Source organism: Lepisosteus oculatus, chromosome 3 (genome assembly GCF_040954835.1).
Source record: "Lepisosteus oculatus isolate fLepOcu1 chromosome 3, fLepOcu1.hap2, whole genome shotgun sequence".
Taxonomy (NCBI): Eukaryota; Metazoa; Chordata; class Actinopteri; order Semionotiformes; family Lepisosteidae; genus Lepisosteus; species Lepisosteus oculatus.
This window is the reverse complement of record NC_090698.1, coordinates 65,206,006-65,221,192: the sequence shown is the minus strand read 5'-3', so window position 1 is coordinate 65,221,192 and position 15,187 is coordinate 65,206,006. Positions and strand designations below refer to the sequence as shown.

General features: G+C 37.2%; 1 protein-coding gene across 3 annotated transcripts in view; it reads right to left on the bottom strand.

Annotated features, from left to right (window-relative positions):
- Positions 1 to 15,187, bottom strand: part of dcc (DCC netrin 1 receptor) — a 381,511-nt gene that overhangs the window by 38,270 nt on the left and 328,054 nt on the right. For all 3 annotated transcript variants that reach the window (XM_069187368.1, XM_015363992.2, XM_015363996.2), the window contains exons 19-22: positions 15,042 to 15,149; positions 13,436 to 13,630; positions 12,274 to 12,306; positions 5,336 to 5,401 (exon numbers count right to left, since the gene is read on the bottom strand). In XM_069187368.1, coding sequence (XP_069043469.1) covers positions 5,336 to 5,401; positions 12,274 to 12,306; positions 13,436 to 13,630; positions 15,042 to 15,149 — 402 coding nt within the window. The remainder of the gene's footprint in view (positions 1 to 5,335; positions 5,402 to 12,273; positions 12,307 to 13,435; positions 13,631 to 15,041; positions 15,150 to 15,187) is intronic.

Below are 15,187 nucleotides of genomic sequence, written 5' to 3'. Positions count from 1 at the left end.
ACGAATTGGGAGAACTAATATTCAAGCACAGCCTTGTCTGTGAATGTCTGCCCACAAAATCTTTCAAAATGCATAGGCAGCCACAGCCAAGAACATAAGCTTAGATTAGATAAACCTGATATTTATATGAATTTATTCAAGATTCTTAGACTGGCAACAGGTGAATGATAGGAGTTACAGCTGGACCTTACTGGAGTAAAAGAGAATGCTCCCAGTTACACAGAGTAACACACCTAGTGAAGCCCAAGGCTCTTCTGCTTCTGGAATTGTATCGACAATCTCCCAAACACCATACTGTACATCAGGTTCTTATACTTTGCATTTTGCATAAAATCCTTTTTTCCCACAAATTGAATTTGTTCTTGAGACAGTGATAGTGATACATTCACACATGTGGAGACAAGGACTGATTATCTGTAGACTGTCATCATCCTCCATTCAATTCCCCTCCCTCTACCTTTTTTAGATCTGGCAGTTTGTTAGCAAGAAAGCCTTCAGAGAATTAGACAAATAATGATGTTCTACCTGGTATGCTAGCTGATGTGAAAGCTTTTTGTGCTCGATTGAATCTTGTGCCATACTCTGAGCTTGTGCCAGTGTTTGCAGAGCACAAAGACAATTTGTGTTTGGTCTTGACAGTCTTGGAAAACTACCAGAGGGATGAACTTTTTAATTACAGGGAAAGTTTTGCTTGGGTGTCTATATTTGGAAAATCATAACATAACATGACTATTGTGAGGATGGCTTTCTATAAAGTCATTATGCAGCTCTATCATAGGATTTGTTGCTTACAAATCCTAATGCTTCCATACCCTTGTCCAGGGCAAACCCACAGTAAGTATGTAATTAACACTTTCTTATATGACATGACTTGAATTATGTGTTTTCTGTAATATTTTTTCAAATGTTATATTAACTATGTAAAAAAAAGTGCTAATGAATATTCATATTAACAAATGAATAGAAGGTGTTCATTTGGAAAACAAATTACTAACATTTTCAAATTAGTTTACTGAAGTATTAATTCAGAGACTTGTTTTACACATTCCCCAGATAAAGTTCTAGAATGCTTCTCCAATTTAATGTTTATTCAATTTCAAATAAAATGTCTTCGTATTTAATCTAATTTTGAGTATAAATTGTTTTGTACTGGTCATATCTCCTCAGTCTGACATTGGACAGGGAGACACCCTGGGCCTGGAGCAGCTGGCTTCTGTTCTGGAATTCGCCATCTGTTCTGTATGGGAGATGAGTGCAACCAGTGGTGGATATGTTTCTGGTAGCCTCAGCCTGCAAGATGAGCTGAATGGCCTCCTCTCATTTGTAATGTACCTTATGTTTCCTGAGTATTGATTTGAATACAAGCTACCTTGAATAAAGATAGAAGAAGTGGTTACTTTTATATAAAGCTTAACCACAGCAACTTACAGTATTCTTCTTCCAATCAATGTACTATACTGTAGCTACTCTATACTGTATAGTGTACATAATAAGACTTCCCAGAATATCCCATAGAATTCCAGAAGGCTTCATAGGAGGGTATCCACTTAATCCTCCACAGAAGTAGAGCACCACCAGGGTGAAGCAAACTACACAGCAGCTTAGATGGAGACATTATTTCACTGATTAAATTAAGGAGAAATTAAGGGAAATTTTGAGATTTGTGCAAACCTCAGGTGGGATTGAACCTGCTCTCATTAACAGCGCTAATTGATTCTTCAGTGAGTCAGGTAAGCCTAAACATTTATTGCACTGAAATTCAAGTAGGTAGCTGCATCAGCACACAGCCTCCAAAGGGACAAGTAAAGGTTTATTCCATGCTGAAAACAGAACAAAAACACGTTTTGGTGTGGGATTCACTGATATGTCTGAAAATTGTGAATATTTAGCAATTTCCTAGCATGCAATGTGGGAGGTTGCTATAATTATAACATTTAAGAAATGTTTAAGTATCAGATTGGGATTTTGTATTTTGCTTAGCGTGACTGCATTTGAATTATCGGCACAGGTAGGACTGTTAAGTAAAATGCATTTTGTCTTAATTGGGCAATTTTAGAAACCACAGTTTGCACTAGAACTTTATTACATTACCTGAGAGGACAAAGGGAGATAGAGGTCAGTGTTAATCAAAATAAATAAAAGATTAATTTACCATACATGATTTCATTAAATGAAAAAAAAATACTTTTCATTTTAATATGTTCCAACTTCGTTTTTTAAAAAAGAGAGATGCGTGTCTTGGCAGACAACAAAACAAGAGGTTTTGATCAAAGCTCATTCAGTTTTTACAAGATAATATCCAGACGCTGGCTTTAATTCTTTCTAATCTGTGCAGGGGCTTGAGTTTGGCTGCAGGGGAGCAGTGGAGCAGTAAATTAAAGCCGAACTGCTTCTTTCTTTATAGGCATTTACTTCTCTGTCATCAAAAAGAGGGAGAGAGAAAATGATTAAGTATGTAGAGACGGCTGGCAATAAAAAGCACATTTCTCGTCTTAAGACACAATGTAAATCAGCAACAAGTCCAACGGCCTCTACTCAGACCCATAGAAGGGGACAGGTCTTTCCTCATTTTGAAATCCTTCCACAATCATAAATATGAAACAGAATAAGCTGCATGTTAATCTATTTGTGTTTATTGCATTTGGTACAAATTCATGGAAAGGATGGGCATCCTGGACTGGATTATTCACTATATGGTGTAGAAAATCCTAGCAGAAGTGTCCACATAACCCTCTTAGGACCTCTGCACGACTGAGCTCTGATTCCCAGCTAATGCCCTCTGGGAATGTTCTGGAATCCAGAAAACAGTGAACATTGGGCCAGTCTTCAAATTATTGTATTTCTGTCATGTGTAGACACAAAGCTTTTAAGTAATTATATCCCCTCCGTGACAATGGGCTTGCAAATGTTCAGTGTATACAACTACCTATTAACAACAGGATACATATGCTGTATATACAGTACTAGTATATACAGTACTAGTAATATTGTAATGGACACACCCTTAAGAGTGATGAGGACGAAGGAAGTGAGCCTCATCTTTGCTAATGGATCTGGACCTATATGGGATGAGGTAATGTCCTTGTATAGAAGCCAAAGGTTTCTTAAAAAGGTTCAATTCTCTGTCAGAAACTGCTTACACCAGGAACCTATAAGATTAGATATAAGAGTATAAGAGAAAAAGATAGTGGCTTCCTTGGAAACCTGGGGGTGTCCTCTGGTTGCAGCACAGGGTTGTGTTGCAGCAAAGGAGGGGGTGGGGTTGTGTTACAGGTACAGTATATCTCTAAGGGCAATGGGGGCTTCAGTGAGTGAGATTCCAGGTCTGGATTTTCAGCAATAAAGTAATGCTCTTGCCTTGGAAATCAGTGACCAAGGTTTGATTCCTAGTCAGACCAGTTCACTCCCGGAGCATTACAACACATACTGTACATGTATTTCAATTAATCTCTTAGCACTATTTCCAGAAGTACATATCAATATATCCTTCTTCACATTTAGACATGTACAGTAGGTGTCTGTGTGTCTATCCACTTATCGAACCAAATGGGTCAGACTTTCTTATTTTACTGAGATTAAAAATGATAGAGAAATCCCAGTAATTATTTAAAAAATAATTTCGGAATATATACAATGTACTGTATATAATACATACAGTACATAAAATGTACATTTATTTGATGAAACACCCCTGCCTCCATGTCAGATTTCCTTCTGTTTAACCTGCTACAGAGGTCCCGAAACATTCTTGGTGCAGAGTGTGTAAGCAGTCTTCAGCAGCAGTTAATTGATTTCTTTCTTTTTGGTGAGCTACTAAACCTTATAGTCTTAAAGTTATGTGGAGGGCATTTTCTTAAGGCACATATTCGTTTTGCTTAAAAGTAGGCAATGTTTTTATTTCAGTGATTCCTGCAGCCCTCCAAATATCACCTCAACAGAACACCATACCTTCAGTGTTTTCTGCATCGATCTGCAGCTTTATGCCAGTTAAAAAAAAAACAGAAATTGAAACGGGGACCATGCTGTAATGATCCTACTGTAAGTCTCAAATGGAAATAGTAAGACATAATTACTACTTCACCCAGCCACTCACCCCAGCCACTCACCCCACTCTCTCTATCTTTTCTGCTCAGACTTTACCTCCTGTGCTTATTTTGTCACCACATACACGGTATTAATAGTATATTTCCCAGAGGATAAGGTGGACAGAGTGAGCTAAAGGGAAACAAATGATTTGTGTATATGTGGAGGCATTGCTCTCTTCTGGAATGCAAATGTAATTCATGCTGTGAAAACATGCTGATTTTATTTTTAAATTTAATCATACTTCAATGTTCTTTTGATCCTGCACATTTACAACCGTTGCCGGCACCTGTTGAAGATTCCTGGTGAGTGAAGAGTCCTGTGATCTAGTTCATTCAATGCATGTTTAATCACAAATCAGAAACAGGTGTTCAAAACTAAACTGACATCAGAATAGAAGAGATCCAGGTTTTGTGATATGACCTTTGCCTACAGATACATTAACAATATTGACATGCCTGATACATGCAATGGGCTTGACACTATGGGCCACATTGACAGGACGGTGTCAGTACAAGAATGTTTGTTACAGATGAAACATGCAAAACAAATCATTAAATGCAAATGGTACTCTGAAAACAACAGTATATACTAGAAAATAAGATCTAGTATTTGTGGTATGAACAGATCAATTCTTCAATGTCCAGAAAAAAACAGGTCTTCAAGAGTAGACTGATCTTTTTATATACTGTAGCTTTTATGAGTGGCAATTATTCAAATACTGAAGTATTTCTCCTTGGGTGGCAAAAATGCATGTTACGAAGGATCCTTGCTTTTCATGTAAAACCTTGAAAACAGCACACCATAATCAGGATGCTTTAACGCCGACGATGTCATATTAGGAACAGCTGACCTAGTGGTACCAACCCCATACTTCATAGAGTGGTTAATTGAACGTGTTATAAAAATAAAGTCATGTTAATGTCTAATCTTGGAGATTACAAACTGAAATGAATTCCTCTGTAATGTCCTCTCATTGTAAATACAACTCTGTTCTGCTTATTCTTACACATTTCAGACATAAAACTTTAAGTATGATAAACTTTTTGTAGCATTTATCAATACTTCAGAGCAAAGCATGAAGAGACCTTTCACAGGCCATACTGCCCTTTTCACATCTGTTACTGCCAAGACATTCAGACTGAATTGGCCTCGAAGAAACACTACAGAGGAGACAGACAAGGGAGCAATTACTCCCTACAGCAAACTGCGTGGTTTGAAAGTTTGGGTTTAATTTAGTCCCAGCGCTTACCGTTAAGGCTGCTCCTATCAATCAGATTGGTGTCTGATGGCCAGTACCCTCCGTCTCCATGGCGACCTAAAGAGCAGAAGGTGATTTTAGAGAGCAGGTATTAGAGGAACAGGAATGACATCTGTTACCTGACAGAAAAGGTCCTTTTTTAAAAATAAAAAAGCCAGTAGCATACATTTTTTTTCTCACAAGTGGTAAAGTACATACATAATGGTTTATACAATACCTAGTTAACTCGTAAACTGATATCCTATACTTTGTTAATGAAAGCCCATACAGTACACACAACTGAAACTATACATGTAATTCTAAAATAATTGAATCATCAATCTTCAGATATTTTACACATTACTATATAAGCAATAGTAAATAATCTGTTGAACATGTATGTCATTAATATTTAAGCATTACATATTTTTCTTCATCATGGGTTTGAATCTAGGACTTTAATAAAACCTGACAGGAATCAGATGAATTAATAAAATTCCCCAGAAATGATAAAAAGATTTTTCAGATATTTAATGGCTCTATCAGCAGTAACTTCAAAGGTGACTACCATTGCTTCCTATTTATCAAAACACATTTAAATGCATCACAACATTGCAATTGTAACAAAGGTATCTTAAGATGATGTTTAGAAATTATTATTATTGATAAAATATTACAGGAAAAATTCAGCTCTTGCTTTGATTAACTTTACTTTCATGCCAGATCTTGTCAATATGCAGAATTAGAATAGACTCTCTGTGTAGATCATAAGAAGTCCATTTTAATTTTTTAATTCATTTAAAAATCCAGTGAAAGGCATAAAAGTACTTCTAAACCAAAATATTCCAACTGAATCGCTGGTGCTACAGGGCGTTCTTAATACTCAATCTTTCATCTTCTGGAAAAACAAAAAAGAAACAAGTACTGTATGTGTTATTAATCTAATTAGCACTTTCTCAATTCCCTTCTTCAACACCACACTATGTTCTTTACAACATGGTCCCTTAACTACAGAGAAATATCTACACAGTGCTTTGAGGAATGGCCAAAATATTAAAAAAATACCTTAGTCAAGCTCAAGACCTCAGCTCTCAATTAGATACTGTACAGCACTTTTTGTAGTTGTATCTTTGTAATACACACTAAGAAGGAAAATGTTATCCCTTTTCCTGAGGAATATTTTATATTAGCACTATTTCCTTGGAAGCATGACTTAAACTTGTTCCCTAAGGCAAATATTCTACTCCAAAATAAAAGGGTGATACTTTTTGCTTTAGAAACGTTTACTACTTCCTAACTGAATAATTGTTTGCCTAGCATTACAGGCTGCTGGGGGATATGGACAGTCACAGTGAGGAGTTTGAGAGACCAAAAAACAGATGAAAGAGCAGCAATTATTACTGTGAAGCATACATCTTTTCACGACACTATCGCGTACTGTAGCTCACCAGTAAATATATATGCCATTAGAGTTTTGCACAAATTAAAGAGTTTATAGTGGCTGTCTCATAAAATAATAAAAAAATAACTTAAAAGAGTTATCTTTTCTGTCAGTGACAGCCTGGAAATAAAAGGAGAGAGTAACAGTGTGTTTTGTTGAAAATTGAATATTGAATCATTTCAGCTGTGCAGAAAGAAATGGGTGAAAGGTTGGCATCAGCCTTCAAGTAGACTTTTCACGTTCAAATCAAATTCTAGGCATGTTACAGGATGTGAATTTTCTGTACATCTCAGCTGTACTCCAAACAAAATGTAAATACATTAAATATGTACTCTCTCCACATATATACAGTGCCTTGCGAAAGTATTCGGCCCCCTTGAACTTTTCAACCTTTTGCCACATTTCAGGCTTCAAACATAAAGATATACATTTTTTATTTTATGTGAAGAATCACCAACAAGTGGGACACAATTGTGAAGTGGAACGAAATCTATTGGATTTTTGAAACTTTTTTAACTAATAAAAAAAATGAAAAGTGGGGCGTGCAAAATTATTCGGCCCCTTTACTTTCAGTGCAGCAAACTCACTCCAGAAGTTCAGCGAGGATCTCTGAATGATCCAATGTTGTCCTAAATGACTGATGGTGATAAATAGAATCCACCTGTGTGTAATCAAGTCTCTGTATAAATGCACCTGCTCTGTGATAGTCTCAAGGTTCTGTTGAAAGCGCAGAGAGCATCATGAAGACCAAGGAACACATCAGGCAGGTCCGTAATACTGTTGTGGAGAAGTTTAAAGCCGGATTTGGATACAAAAAGATTTCCCAAGCTTCAAACATCCCAAGGAGCACTGTGCAAGCGATCATCTTGAAATGGAAGGAGTATCAGACCACTGCAAATCTACCAAGACCTGGCCGTCCCTCTAAACTTTCAGCTCAGACAAGGAGAAGACTGATCAGAGATGCAGCCAAGAGGCCCATGATCACTCTGGATGAACTGCAGAGAACTACAGCTGAGGTGGGAGAGTCTGTCCATAGGACAACAATCAGTCTTACACTGCACAAATCTGGCCTTTATGGAAGAGTGGCAAGAAGAAAGCCATTTCTCAAAGATATCCATAAAAAGTCTCGTCTAAAGTTTGCCACAAGCCACCTGGGAGACACCCCAAACATGTGGAAGAAGGTGCTCTGGTCAGATGAAACCAAAATCGAACTTTTTGGCCACAATGCAAAACGATATGTTTGGCGTAAAAGCAACACAGCTCATCACCCTCAACACACCATCCCCACTGTCAAACATGGTGGTGGCAGCATCATGGTTTGGGCCTGCTTTTCTTCAGCAGGGACAGGGAAGATGGTTAAAATGGAGGTGAAGATGGATGCAGCCAAATACAGGACCATTCTGGATGAAAACCTGTTGGAGTCTGCAAAAGACCTGAAACTGGGACGGAGATTTATCTTCCAACAAGACAATGATCCCAAACATACAGCAAAATCTACAAAGGAATGGTTCACAAATAAACGTATCCAGGTGTTTGAATGGCCAAGTCAAAGTCCAGACCTGAATCCAATCGAGAATCTGTGGAAAGAGCTGAAAACTGCTGTTCACAAACGCTCTCCATCCAACCTCACTGAGCTCGAGCTGTTTTGCAAGGAAGAATGGGCAAGAATTTCAGTCTCTCGATGTGCAAAACTGATAGAGACATACCCCAAGCGACTTGCAGCTGTAATCGCAGCAAAAGGTGGCTCTACAAAGTATTAACGCAAGGGGGCCGAATCATTTTGCACGCCCCACTTTTCATTTTTTTATAAGTTAAAAAAGTTTCAAAAATCCAATAGATTTCGTTCCACTTCACAATTGTGTCCCACTTGTTGGTGATTCTTCACATAAAATAAAAAATGTATATCTTTATGTTTGAAGCCTGAAATGTGGCAAAAGGTTGAAAAGTTCAAGGGGGCCGAATACTTTCGCAAGGCACTGTATATGCCTGAAGAGACACGTAAGTTGTGGGTTATTTACATTCCACATTGTATAAGGCTGAGTGAAGCCACAGATCACCTATAGTATTAAAGATTGGCCCAGTTAGCTGAGATATGTGAGCAGGGTAGTCGCTTCAGTTACCAGGGGCTTCAGGTTCTGACTGTGTGCATTCGTCTGTCAGACCTATTTTCAGAACAGCTCTTCAATGTCAGTACATTTTCATGTCTTTTCTAAGTTTTGACACAGGCCATTTTTAGGATAAACTTTGCTCTTAACACAATCATTTTTTTAGTGATTTGTCCATTTATTTATTTTAGAATTATTTTCAGATTTGGAGCAAGCTATCTCCTGATGGAGGCTTGAACTCTATGTATGGCGCTTGGGGTCGAGACTGAAGGAAATCCGTCTCAGTTACACTGCTAACATAGGTGTCAGAAAAATGACAAACAGGCAACATTAGGGAGCCTGAAGTAAAGGAGAATACATTTTGTTTCGCCCAAAGTAGAATAGACTGTGTCCAGGAAGCCTATCAATCACCACAGGACCAGACTAAACAAGACCATTCCCCTAGCTAGAGTCTCTTTTCATGGCTGTGGATTCATGTCTCTTGTTGTGCTTTTATGCTTTAAAATGCACTTGACAGGAAGTGTTAAAATTATGTTAAAAATGCAAGCCCCCGGATTATGCAAAAATGAGGTGCAGCACAGGCAGGACAGTTTGATGTTTCCACTTCTTTCAAATGTGACTCCTGTCTTGAAGGCACAACCCACTAAAAAGTTTAAATGGGAGCGAAAGCTCCAAGGCCATCAATTTTTAGTCTCATTTCTCAGAACTGCCTCCAGAATCATCTTGAGCTGATTTATGAACAGTATTATCTATTTGATGTGAACTAAATTTTCAACTAAAGACAGAGTTTATCAAGCTTAACTTTAATTATGAAATACTCAAAAGTGCATTAGCTGCCACTGCAAGTTGTATTGTCTTTTACCTACAGTAGAGGTCCATCCAATATCTAAATGAAAATATGCGCACAAATAATACTTTGAATGCTGTGGTGTTTTTTTTCTGTTTTCCGCATAAATCTAAATAATCTTACTTCAATAGTATCTCCATTCTTTATATGCTATTTTTACGCTTTATTTCAGATTTTGGTCATTTTACATTTTGCCACCTGCAGGTATTTGCAATCCCAGTTTCTTAATGCTTAATGCTAATGCTTTTTTTCATTTTTATTGTCCCTTACTTGGTTGCAATCCTCTTTAAAAACACTAAATCTTGTGGTGCCAATGATGTGATGCTTGCTGGCCATGAATAAGAAAGTTTTTTTTTTTTAAAGGGAACTAAAAGGCATTTGAAAAGAAACAACAAACTTGCATCTACAGTACTATGTAGATATTTATTGTGCTCTTTTTTATTGCGGAGTGGTAAAAAGTTGCTGTTACTTAAAATAGAAAATACATACCTACAGTTTTAAAAGTATTAGATATTTGTCAAAGTTTAACAATTAGGCTGTTCTGACTCTACTCTGCCTTTCACCGGGTCTTCCACTCAACAAAAGTCAGGGAAAGGCATTTTTACAAAGTTGTTTGCCAGAGACACCAATTAAAAACCACATGAGGGCTTTTTTCTCCTTTAACAAAGGTCTTAATTAAAACAAAAGCTCCAGAGAATTCACATTTGTCTAATAATGACAAGACCGTGCACAGACAAAGATATGTGGAAACAGAAGAGAAATTCAATATTCCATTATTTAAAAGATGTTTTTAAAATATTACGATTTATAATATTAATATCAAAAAGGCACATTTAGACACCTTCAGCTCAGGGCTACCACACAATTAGATGCCAGAGAAAATTAATTGCAAGATGTTTATCAATAAGATGCGAAAATAAGGAATATACTGTACAGTATGAACAAGGTGGGGTCAATACATTCATAGAACAAGGTGTTCACATGCTTCAGCAATTTGGTTCATGGCTGATTTATAAACTTGTTCAGAACTTTGTACTGAGTAATTTAAGTAATTTACAGTTTCTCTTCTCTTTTCCAGGATCACCAGTCAGAGTAAGTCTGCCCTTCACAAAACACTCAATAAAACTTTGTCATGTTCGCAATCAAAAAAAGTTGGACAATTTACTGAAAATGATCAATGAATCAAAGATCAGTGCTCCAAACACATGACTTTAACAAGATGATCAGTAAGTCAATCACCCTAAGTTCTCAGTGCTCAGAATTTTAATCAATCAGTTCCTAAAAATTGCATTAAGAACATTTCATGTCTATCTGATTACAGATACAGTAATTAAGATATAGGTTCCTCAAAAATAAATGTCCATGTAATGAAGGAACCAGTGGATTTCCACTACCCAAGGAGATCAATAATCTCATTCAACACTTTGAAAACAAGAGCATTACAACTATTCCCTGGGATTCAAAGACAGTCCTTATGACAGACTATACTGGAAATCTCACATAACTGAAATGAAGGAAAATGCATTATATGGCAACAACATTATGCAAAACATCACACAGAAGCCATAGGTGTTCTGTAGTTTCACCATCAGGAATCTGTGCTATCTGTTGCTATAGCCACTATTCATAAATGTCTTTTTGCAGCTGAATTGCCCACCCTACAATCCTGATCTGGTCTCTAGTGATTTTTTTAATCTGAAGATTCAGCTGCATTGATGCCATGTAAACAAGCAAGGCTGGAGGGCCGGTGTGAGAACATCTGGTTTGGTGGCACAGACAGTTTGAGGAGACGCAAGATTATTTAAAAAAATAATTAACCTTGAACCTTGTTCTATAAATTGATTAACACTATGTTAACAATAATTAGAAGAGCCTGTCTGTTTTTCATTTAGAGTTTGGAACATTTGTATTGTACAGTAAATACATATTGTAATGCCGAATGCATATGATATGTTTAAACTGGGGAACAAAACCCTGATTGCTGGTTCCGAAGACATGCTCACCAAAAGTACCAGACTGCTGAACAAAGTAACAACATACGTACTTCTATGAACTGTAAGGCACAGAGGCATCCAGCAGGTGGAAAGCACCCTGCAATCACCAGGGCATACAGTATATCTGCTATATGCACAGTATGTTGACTTTTAGCCAGCTAAGAAATTCAAAGCTCACAAATGAATTTTTAAATGTAATTACAATTAAATGTGCTTTTACAGCTATGACTAGGATTTTGTTTTCTCTTTAAAGATTAAGCTTTATGATACATTTGAATTGGTCTTTAGCTTTTCTCTTGGAATAGATTTTTCTATTGCCTGTCAGACTGAGTCTGGCTCGAAGATAAAACATTTCCATTTGAGACACATCTTTCCTCTGAAGATCTACTGCGGTGGAGCGTCACTTAATTATGGAGATTAATTACTGGGGGGGCTTCTTGCTAGCAGGTGAGAGAACAGGTAAGGGCAGGAATGCCAAGTGGTAGTGTTGGGCATGCAACAGCAACCAGCAACCATCAGGTCCCACTCTTTAAGGAGAGCTTGACAGATTGGGCACAGCATACCTTGGTCATTAGCCATTTTGTCAGGGTGCTCAACTGCAAGAGAACAGAGAGAAAGAAACAGACAACATTATTAGTATGGTGACAGCTCCCTTGGGGGAGGATAGAGCAGAGGGGGCCTGGTATGTCAAACGATTGTGTTCGTTAGCTGTTTTCTCAAACCAAAACCTTTCATCTCCTTGCCCTTCAAATTGAGTGATGAGGATGAGAGAGGACATGATGCGTTGCCCTTTCCTGCACGGCTCAGAGAGACAGAGCAGTAGGAAGGGCATCATTCAGCTTCTTCTGAGATTTGGCTATTCAAAACATTTCTCAGCAATATATGACATTACAGTATTTTTGATTCACCACATCATGTTTACCTGACATGTGACCCCTGAAACTACAATGTTACAGAGGTCTAGTATGGTTCAGTAAATTGACTTTAATGGCTGTTCAATCACGAATGTTATTATCTATTTAAAAAGAGACTTTTCTTTAGTACCTGGTGTTATATTTTGTTATTAATGGATGTTATTCATAAAGTGGCTTTACAAAGGTTAAAAGCGAATGGTAAGAAGATAAGAAAATAAGAATGGTTACAGATGAAAAGAGGTCATTCAGCTCATTTAGCTCATCCAGCTGATACAGTAGGTGCTTAATACTCTAGGAAACCCATTAACATTCTTCTTGAATGCACACAATGACTCATTCACATGAGCTTTCACTGCCTTTGTCATATAGTATCAGTTAATCCAACACACTCACCTTGCAATTAAAAATGAGCTTCCATAGTATGTCTTAACCTCATTAGTAAAACTAGAAAAACATATTCTCTTGCTTGTGGTCTGAGAGATTAATCTGCTTTATAGTCAATTATGCAATCAATCATGAAGGCCATGAGAACATATACAGTAGATGCTATACATACAGTAAGCCTACTACAGGTTGCTCACATTTTGCCCATGTGATCAAAATCAACACTGAACTGGTTAAAGACACACAATTTATAAAAGAATATTGAATAACATTTCCTGATAAACAATACTAGGCATTATCCATTCTGCTGTGGGTTGATATGACTTTTTATTCTGTCTTTGGGATTTGCAAAGCATTTGCAGTGCTAACAGAATAATGAACTGGAAATGAATGCATTATTTTCCACAAGAAAGTACGTGTCTCTGACCTTTAGGCGTCCTGAAGAGAATGGGGTCAGAGAGGGGGCCTACTCCCTTTGCATTTTTGGCCTGGATGCGGAAATAGTAGACTGTGTCCAAATTCAGATCCATGACCTGGTGAGTGAGGCGGTCCCCACTGATGGATTCCATCACCCAGTCATCTATGGGCATGTTCTTGTCCAGAGTGTAAAATAGAATGTACCCTGAGGAAAAAACAAAAATCAAAGGGAATATGTATGGCAACTATCGAACAAACATATCGGGATAACACAGGACAGTAGTTCTATCTTCTGTGTACATACTTTTAATACTGTTGGTTCATATATAAAGGATATCTGGTTTAACTGACTAAATATACTGGAATCAGTGACTGAAGGTTCTAAGATCAAATAGACTAAGTTTAATTGGATGGCCAGATTAATGCCCACTGATAGGTACTATCTGTCATCTTGGCGTATCTGTTTCTCTTTGGAAAGTGTAATTCCAATCAGGGATTGCTTCAGATCTGCTTGTCCTTTTGCTCTGGTCTCATTGCTTTCACTTGCTTCTCTTTAGAGTCTGTTATATAATCAAGGCAGTTATATGCCTTGATTCTTAATATACTGTAAGAAAGGTTAAATTGTAAAACAAGTTCCTCACAGCCTAACAGATTTAGCTACTTAGCAGTGCAAAAGCAGTTTGTTCAAATGAATAAGTTGGGTAATAAGGTCAAACTTCAAAGAAGCACTGCATGATTTTCTATTTAACTGTTAAGCACTGAAGTGAGAGAAGTCATCTACAGGTAAAATTACTACTAATAAAACTTAATAGAATTTAAAAGAGATTGTTAATATCTCCATCTTTTAAATATTTTTATGTCTTAATATTGGTTGGTTGTCTTATTATATGGGCATTTCATTTCAAAAGCTACAAAGACTGGTAGGTAAGTAACATACTGCTACAATAGGTGCCTTATCATTAAATAACTTTTTATATGGTAACAATAATTAACAAGTTGAATAGTAACAAAGAAAATTAAAAAAAGGAACGTTCTTAATTTGCATGATGGCACATTCTCTTTCAGTCTCATTATTGGCAGTGAATCATCATAAGCATTGGGAAGCGTATTATTAAATGTACAGTTATAAGCAGCCCAAATAATTATACTGTCTGGCTATCTTTGTTGGTCATAAATCACAATGACTAAAGGCATGATGGGCAATGAAGAAAGATATTTTTGTGTCTTATTATTATATTGTATTTTTAATTAATCAATATTTCTTAAATACTTTAAACAATATGAATTTGGCTTGCTAGATGGATGGCTGAATTGACTTCACCTCTGACCTCCAGGCAGTTTGCAAGTGTTGTTCTCACTTACGTAAGTATTTCAACTCACTGTGCATGCATCGCTCTTGAATAAGTCTTTTGCAAATGTTTCAAAAAAAGGATGCAATACTGAAACACAAAATGTCCCCTCATCGTGTCTGATGTTTCTTCAGAGATCTAAAACATCAGTCTCCAGACAAGGTTGTGAAGACTGGTGAAAGCATTCATGTACAGTATGTGCCCAAACCCAACCTTTGCACTTGATTAGAATGTGAAACTTTAAAAATGAAGGAAAAGCTGTCTCACCAGTGATTTTTCCATTGGCTTCCATTGGTGGCTGCCAGCTGATAATGACAGCACGCGGTTTTCCCTCTCGGCTGATGACAGTGAGGTCTTTAGGGGCAGAGCTGGGAGCTACCAGATATAACAATAAGCAAAATGCAGAGATAAGA